Here is an 8,425-nt window from a genome sequence, read left to right on the forward strand (position 1 = left end):
TGGAGAGAGTGAACCTGTAATCCAAGTGTTAAAACTGTGGCCGCGGGGCAAAACACCATTACTTCTGAATCATCTCTTTTGTTGCATTAAAAAAAAAGAAAGAAAGAAAAACTGTACACGAGCCCTGTGGAGGTGCGCAGGCAGCTGTGTTTGTCAGGAAGGCAGAGGAGTTGGCTTCGTTCTGGGGGAGGAGACAGGCCCACAGCACCCTCCGAGGGGTATATAAGGCGCCCAGGCTGGGGGCCACGGGCACTGCGCTCCAGGTCCAGCCCAGGCCGCACCTCCTGCCTGTGCCTTTCTGCCTGCTGAGAGCTCACCAGCACTGCTGCCCAGCCATGGCCACCACGTTGCTGCAAACTTCTTCCTCCACCTTCGGGGGTGGCTCGACTCGAGGGGGCTCCCTCCGGGTTGGGGGAGGGGGCTTTGGTGGAGGGAGTCTCTATGGTAGCGGTGGAAGCCGTAGTATCTCGGCCTCTTCGGCCAGGTTTGTCTCCTCGGGGTCAGGAGGGGGATATGGGAGTGGCATGAGCTGTGGCTTTGGTGGAGGGGCTGGTAGTGGTTTTGGTGCGGGTTTTGGTGGTGGCTTTGGTGGGGGTTTCGGTGGTGGCTTTGGTGACTTTGGTGGTGGCGATGGTGGCCTCCTCTCTGGCAATGAGAAGATCACCATGCAGAACCTCAACGACCGCCTGGCCTCCTACCTGGACAAGGTGCGCGCCCTGGAGGAGGCCAACACCGACCTGGAGGTGAAGATCCGAGACTGGTACCAGAAGCAGAGCCCTGCCAGTCCGGAACGTGACTATAGCCATTACTTCAAGACCATTGAAGAGATCCGGGACAAAGTAAGTCTTCAGATGTCAAAGAGAGGGGAGCAGGTGGCTGGTGGCCTGTGCACGTCTCTGACTCAGTGTAACTGCTGGCTGGAGAGATCCTCTCCTGCCCAGGCAATGACTGTCTGCAGCGTAACCTTGGCATACTTGAGAAGCACCTGCTTTCCAGGTGCAGATGCTGGTACACATTGCTACACTTGGCAGTTTGCAGGGAGGGAAGGATCTTGGGAATCATGTTAGGGCAAATGGGACACAGGTGGGGGCGATTATAAAGAGCAACTCACCTTCCCTGTCCCAGACACCTTGCAGGGTTTGCATGAAAAGTGTTCTTCTACCTTCTTGGCAGAGATGGTGTTGTAGTATAACCTTATGATCTCTAAATGCCAGGACGTCCAGCCTCACGTTTTAAGGACCATCTTTAGTGCCAAAAGCACCTTCAGGACTTAGGAGAACTGGGAACTCATGATAGGCTCTGCCATCCCCTACCTTCTCTTTCACTCCCTGGGACCAATTTCCTCATCTGTAAAATGCTTTTCTTAGCCACTCTTCAGGTTCTCACTGGCCATAATACTTGGTCAACCTATAGCTCTGTCAAGGGGTACAGGAGGCAGAGACCATGAGCTATATGCCCCAGGAGGCTGCAGACAGATCCCTGAGAGGGCTGTTGAGGGAGCCGACCACACCCCTCTCTAGCTTGAACCTGGCCAGCCAATTCTCATAGGGATTCCTTGATCTTCCCTCCTTGGGGACAGGGAGGGGTCCCAGGGAGGGGGCAAAGGCACTGGACATGAGGCCTGACTCTGTCTGTTCCCTGGGTTCTACAGGTTTCCACTGGTGGTGTTGGAGGGGAGGGTGTTGGTGAGGGGTCCTACCTTGCGTGCAAGGTGGGACATCAGCAGCCCTGAGAAACAACTTGGCCCCCTGCAGATCCTGGCCGCCACCATCGACAACTCCCGGGTCATCCTGGAGATTGACAATGCCAGGCTGGCTGCAGACGACTTCAGACTCAAGTGCGTTCCCATCACCCTCTCCCCTCCCTGCATTGCTCCCCTGGGCTGGGCCTTCCTCTTCCCCTGCCTCAGCAGCCCAGGCCCCTCACGTTCCCTGACTTTGGGCTCCCTTTCTCTTCCCAGGTATGAGAATGAGCTGGCCCTGCGCCAGAGCGTGGAGGCCGACATCAACGGCCTGCGCAAGGTGCTGGACGAGCTGACCCTGGCCAGGACTGACCTGGAGATGCAGATTGAAAGCCTGAACGAGGAGCTGGCCTACCTGAAGAAGAACCATGAGGAGGTGAGAGCGGCTGGAGGCTCTGGCTGGTGGGAGGCAGAGCAGGGCTGCTGCGCCTCCCCAGAGCTGGCTGAGGGTTTAGTGGTTCAGAAATGCACCCTTCCCGCAAAAAAAATGTTTCCAGGGACAGAAAAAGTCACTGTTCTCTGGTGTTCTGGCCAGCCACGAACTGCTGTCTTGGTTTGTTTCAGGAACTCAAATAAAGATCCTAGTCTCTCCAGTCCTCCCTCGGTAGGACCTAGAGAAGGAAAGAGGTCCTCAGAGCTCAGGGGTCCATGGCATCAAACCTTTTTTTGTTGCAATGGGAAACAGAGGGGGTGGCATGTCATGGTCACATCTTGAATTAGGGACAGAGCCCAGATTGCCCCATCAGGACCCCAGACTCTTGACTCTCTCTTCTGCCCTTTGTCTCTACTGGGCTTCCCCCACCCACAGGAGATGAAGGAGTTCAGCAGCCAGCTGGCCGGGCAGGTCAACGTGGAGATGGATGCAGCACCCGGTGTGGACCTGACGCGCATGCTGTCTGAGATGAGGGAGCAGTACGAGGCCATGGCGGAGAAGAACCGCCGGGATGCTGAGGCCTGGTTCTTCAGCAAGGTGGGCCTGGCCTCCCTGCCCTGCCCCTTCCCAGCTTCCCACTCCCCAGGTCTCCGAGGAGGCCCCTGGGGCTGATATTTCTTGTGTTTGACCCATAGACCGAGGAGCTGAACAAGGAGGTGGCCTCCAACACTGAAATGATCCAGACCAGCAAGACGGAGATCACGGAGTTGAGGCGCACCATGCAGGGGCTGGAGATCGAGCTGCAGTCCCAGCTCAGCATGGTAGGGCCACCCGCATCTCATCTCACCCTGAGCCCTCAGTGTCAGATCCTCCCATCCTCCATGGCTGGTGAAGCCCTGAAGTCCTCAAGCCCCCTTGGAGGTGGCTGCCTGCATTCCCTTCCATTCCTCTGCCCCCACGCCCTTGGTGGGTTCCAATGTGTCTATGGATCTGTTGCTCCATCAGAAAGCCGGGCTGGAGAACTCATTGGCGGAGATCGAGTGCCGCTATGCCACACAGCTACAGCAGATCCAGGGGCTCATCAGTGGCCTGGAGGCCCAGCTAAGTGAGCTCCGCTGTGAGATGGAGGCTCAGAGCCAGGAGTACAACATGTTGCTGGACATCAAGACTCGGCTGGAGCAGGAGATCGCTACCTACCGCAGCTTGCTTGAGGGCCAGGATGCTAAGTAGGGGTTTGGGCATGGCGGGAGGAGGGCTGTGATGCAGGGTCATCCTAAGAGGACAACAGGGTATCCCAAGGCAGCTGTATGATACAGTGAAAAAAGAACTGAACTAGGAGAAAAAGGTCTGGACTCTGCTCTGGTCTCTGGCTGTGACCTTGGGCATGTCATGCTACCTATCTGGACCTGCGCTTCTCCTGTAAATGATGGAGGTGGTGCTAGCGGTCTCTAAGATTTAATGCTTGTTCCATTCTCTGTGTGAAGTAGATGGGTTATTACTATAGATCAGAGGGTTCTAGCTTGTGGGTGGCAGGTCTAAAGGATGTAAGGATGTCTCAGGCTCTAGAGAAGGTGGGAGGGGGCTGGAGAGGACCACTTAGCCGTCCCCAGCAGCTTCTCTTGGGGAGAGCAGGAGTTTTACCCTCTGCTTACATCTGCTTCCCCTCTCCTTCAGGATGGCGGGCGTTGGCATCAGGGAAGGTAGGTGCAGGGTGGGGACTGGAGCTATTGAAGCCACTGTTGCCCTTGGAATGGGGAGGACAGAAAAAGGGACCAAACACCCAGTGGGGCAGGGAACTCCCATCCCAGGATGCACACCTTTCCCAGTGGGACCCTTGACTGGTCCCAGGTAGGGTGGAGGTTGGGGATTTACTGAGACCACTCTAGGCTGAGCAGGCTTTATCCAGGGCTGCTCTCTCCCCCAGACCCAGCCTTTCTGCATGGATGGTGAGATGCCCACGATTTCTCCTGTTCACTGGCAGCTTAAAAATCCTGCATTATTGCTCAGAGCTGGCATATCTGCCATTGCCGTTGCTCATGTCTTTGATGAATAATTCAATGCCAGACCTCCTGGCAGCTCGGACAGGATTGGCCAGTGGCCATTTGCAGGGGTGCTGTCCAGTTTTCCCACAGCTTAGCCTGGGTCCTGGCCACCTTGGGAGAGAGAGGACAGGTTCCTTCATGCTAAAACTTGCTCCTTCTTTCTACAGCCTCCCTGGGAGGTGGTGGCAGCAGCAGTTTCCACATCAAGGTAGAGGAGTCAGTGGATGGAAAGGTGGTTTCCTCCCGAAAGAGAGAAGTCTAAGCACCCAGCAGGAGAGCAACGTTCCTTGCTACCAAGCTCCCCTTCCCAGGCTGAGTTGGGGACTGGAATGCGAGAGGGAGCTGGAAATCAAACTCCGGTCCCTACCTTCAGAAAGCAACTGGCTGATGTATGTCCCTTCATTTCCTAGTTTGGGGCTTTGCATGTTCTCTCCCCTGTCTAATGCTCTGCACCTCCTTCCTGGCAAGGAGTGCAAGAAACAACTGTTTGGGGTAACAAGCTCATTGTATCGAGTTTATTCCTGCAATAAAGAACTACTTTTCCATTTGCAAGTATTTCTTGGTAGTGTGTCCAGTTTTTCTTGGTGGGGGTCTGGGTTGGCCTCTGGCCTCCAGGGAGGTCCAGGGTCCCCATATGCTGATATCTCTATCCTGTTGACCTCTTCCTTGCCCGCTCATATGTAATTCGTTCTTTGAGGAACCCAGGGTTCTAGAGGCTAGAACCACAGTGCAGCTCAGGAGACTTGCTCTTCCATGGGGCACCGGGGAAGTGTGGGTGTCGGGTTCCCTCAGAGCAGTTTGGTGCATCTAGTACAGAACTTGACATGTCTAGTAATTATTTGCCAAGCGACGGGTTGAGCGTATTGTTCTGCATTGTGTGGCTGGTACTGTGCTATGCACGCTCGCCCACGTGTCCCACAGAGTACTCACCACTGGAGTAGAGGACCCTGAATTTGGAGAGATGAAGGATTTGCCCAGTGGCTTCATGGAAGGACGGTCAATGACAGGGCTGGACTGAGCCTCACATCTTTATGACTCTAGGACCAGTGCTTGCTCTGGGACCCTGGGCCATGGCCCTTCACCGTCTCTTGCAGGATCTTCTCCTGGCTTCTGCTTTTCCGTATGTGCTTCTCAGACTTCCCGTCTTTTCTAGCCAGGCACACTTGACCTCTAGGTTGGCTCTTTCTGTCTGCCACCCTGTAACAAGCTGGCCCTTGTGTCCCTCCAAACCTACACCTCCTTCTGAAGGGCACTTAAAGTGCCCAGAGGGGAAGATGCCAGATCTCCCAAGCTTAAGCCTGAAACAACATCAAATCCCACACTCTCTCTTGTCCCCAGACTCCTGAGGCCTGATAAAACAGCAGGGTCCACGCATGTCTGGTTCTTGCTTCTGGTCTGGGGCTGGTTTCTCTGAGCTCCAGGATTCATAGCCCTAAAGAGACAGCAGGAAGGTGGGGGGGAGCAGAGAAGTCTGGGTGTCTCAGCTGGGCTGGGTCAGGCCCTGGGGCGAGGACTGGGGATGGGAAAGGAGAACCGGTTCCCTAGTCCTGCTGGAAGGAGCAGGTGGGAGGGGCCTCTTTGGAAAATCTGATCTTTTGGGGAAAGAACCCAGCCCTCCGAGAGGGTCACCGTTCAATTTTCTGGGCAAAGGTGCTGCCCCAGAAAGTTTAGTAGAAGAGAGTCAAGGTGGTTCCAACTCTCTCTGGGACAGTTGGAAGGGGAATGTGCCTTCTGAGAGCATCGAGGCTGGAGGGAGGCAAGAGAGTTCACAGTAAGCCAGGCCCCGGGCAGGCTTTTCACAATGGCATCTCATTAGTTCTCCTATAACCCTGGGAGGGGGATGTCAACCTTCAGCATAGTTTCAGAAGAGAGGAAACTGAGGCTTGGGGGAAGTTAAGCAACTTGAATGAGGGCCACAAATGAGAAATGGCAAAACTGGGTCTGGGACATGTCTCTGATTCCAGAACCTTTTCTTTCCCTTGATGTCATCAAGTGGCAGAAGCTGCAAGACCTTTCTTTAGAAGGTGTGCTGATCTGAAAGCCATTCTATTTTTTTTCCCCCTGGGTACAGGGATTAAACCCAGGGGTTCTTAACCACTCAGGTACATCCCAGCCCTTATTTTTATTTAGAAACAGAATCTCCCTGAATTGTTTAGGGCCTTGCTGAGGCTGGCTTTGAACTCGCGATCCTCCTGCCTTAGCCTCCGGAGCCACGAGGATTATAGGCGTGCGCCACTGCTCCTGGCCTGAAACCCATTCATAACCTCTGGAGCATCCTGTTCAAATGCTGCCCTCACATCTCATTTTTGCCTCCCATGATGTGGTTTAAGCTCATGCTGAAGCTCCAGACATCAGCTGCAATGTCCCTCATGTCCAGGGAAGAGTGAGGCTCTGTTCCAAGCCTTCTATGGTCCCAGGTGGTAGAAGCTGGGGACTTGGTAGCTGCTCTGCCTCATGAGCCTTTGGACTCTTGGGCAGGTCTCAGCCCTCTGAGCGGCCAGCAAGCATATTCTCCCCCTTCAGTTTGCAAAAATAACAACCTCTGCAAAAGATGCAGCGAGGCTAGGGAGGACTCAGCCTGTGGGCCGTCAACGTGCCTTCTCTCAGAACCGGACCCTGAATTGGGGGTCTGAGGGGAAGCTGTTTTCATCTCCCTGGAGTGCCTGTTTCTGCTCTCCTGAGACCCCTAGAGGAATTATCAAAGAGGTCCTTGGAACCTTCCAAATCCTGTCCCCAGTCTGACCTGGAGTGAAATGCCTGTATCCAGGGATGGCCTACTCCCTGTGGAGCCCTTAAATAGTCTCTGAGAGGACATGGCACACCTTCTGCCTGCCCTGGGCTGAGGCCAGGCTTGGGTTCCAGCCAATCTGGAAAGCAGGCAGCAGGAGATGCCCCCTCCCTTCCCCACAGAGAGAGGGCAGCTTTGGGACTAGAGATTAGAGCCCTGGGTGTGTCTCTGCTCAGGCGGGGCTTCCCAGAACAGGCATGGGGCAGGCCTGCCACTGTCTCCCTGGGGACCTCAGCTGGACCCTGCCCCTCTTTGGACCTCAGTTTCCCCATCTGTAAATTGAAGAGTCTTGCCAGACAAGATGACCGTTAAGCTCTCTATGAGACCACTTGTGCCCTGGAACCTCAGGGAGTAACCTGGACTGTGAGGTGTGTCACCGCAGGCACTGTTCTTGCCGAGTCCTTGGAGCGGGTGCTGAATCCGTGTGTGTTGAAATGAGACATGAACTCTCTTCTCCTTTGCATTTTCCAGCCAGATGGCAGGACATACTCTAGTAACTTAGGCATGTGCCCACCTGGTGGTCACCTGTGCAGGCAGCTGGCAGCAAGAGAGCTCATCTCCTGAGATTTGGAGCTGGGGTGACCCCTTGGAAGCCACTTCTGTTTGTCATTTCTTCTCACCTACACCCACTAGACAAACAGTCCCCCAAACAGCTTCCTGGACACTCATCAAGGGCTCCCCTATGCCAGGGGTAGTATTTGGGGGTGCATTTGACCAAGATCCTGTCCTCAGGGAACCTAACAGAGTGGGAGAAATAAAATAGGAATGTACTGTCATTTGTCTGGTGGCTGTGGGTGCCATAGTAGCTGTGGGGACCACAGAAGGAAGGAGGCAAAGCCTTCTGTCAGGGTGGAGGCTCAGAGGATTCTCTGGTCATCTAATAACAATGAGCTTGTGTTTCCTCATTGTAACAGGGAGGTGAGATGGAGCAACCCTCCACCTGCTCAGTGCCTCCTGAATCTCAGGTATTTGAGAGGCATCAAATACTAACTCATCTAATCCCCATTTTTCAGTTGTGGCTGTGGAGGCACTGAAAGGTTGAGTAACTTTCTCAAGGTCACATAGCAAATCAGTGTCCGATGAAGGATTGAAACTCAGGTTCACCTCATCTTTGCTGATCTTGCTCTTTTTTTTTGGGAAGCTCAGGTGATGTACAAGGGATTTAAGAGTTGGGTACGGTAGACCTGCAAGGGCCTACGGCATTAAGGCTGGTCTGAAATGACTTCCAAGTAGCTCTGTGCCAAGCAGGTGTTTTTGAGGAGAGGGTGCTGCCCAGAAGGCCTGCCTGTGGAGGGGCTGCCTTTCAGTAGAGGCCTCTCCCCTGTGGGGAGCCTCAAGACCATTTGGGAAGTGGGTCAGGCATACTGGGTTCTAGACCTTTGAGTTCAGGGAGAGAGGGAGGGAGGAGCCTGCCCCAAACGAGAGTCTCTGCATTATGAGCTGGGGGACAGGGTTCAGATGAACAACCTGGCAAGTATGGG

General features: G+C 54.4%; 1 protein-coding gene across 1 annotated transcript; it reads left to right on the forward strand.

Moving 5' to 3' along the window:
- The first annotated feature begins 243 nt into the window (after nt 1-243).
- Krt15 (keratin 15) lies at nt 244-4,711 on the forward strand. Its single transcript, XM_015495733.2, has 8 exons — nt 244-839; nt 1,755-1,837; nt 1,961-2,117; nt 2,550-2,711; nt 2,810-2,935; nt 3,120-3,340; nt 3,789-3,814; nt 4,324-4,711. The coding sequence occupies exons 1-8, from the start codon at nt 336-338 to the stop codon at nt 4,416-4,418; spliced, it is 1,374 nt and encodes a 457-aa protein (XP_015351219.1). The 5' UTR covers nt 244-335; the 3' UTR covers nt 4,419-4,711.
- Nucleotides 4,712-8,425: the final 3,714 nt, after the last annotated feature.

The sequence above is a fragment of the Marmota marmota genome, unplaced genomic scaffold (assembly GCF_001458135.2).
Source record: "Marmota marmota marmota unplaced genomic scaffold, marMar, whole genome shotgun sequence".
NCBI lineage: Eukaryota > Metazoa > Chordata > Mammalia > Rodentia > Sciuridae > Marmota > Marmota marmota.

Coding starts and splice junctions, on each gene's coding strand:
- Krt15 (XM_015495733.2), top strand. CDS start 336: ATGGCCACCACGTTGCTGCAAACTTCTTCCTCCACCTTCGGGGGTGGC. Junction 1,838..1,960: donor GCAGACGACTTCAGACTCAA/GTGCGTTCCCAT, acceptor TTCTCTTCCCAG/GTATGAGAATGAGCTGGCCC. Junction 2,936..3,119: donor TGCAGTCCCAGCTCAGCATG/GTAGGGCCACCC, acceptor TTGCTCCATCAG/AAAGCCGGGCTGGAGAACTC.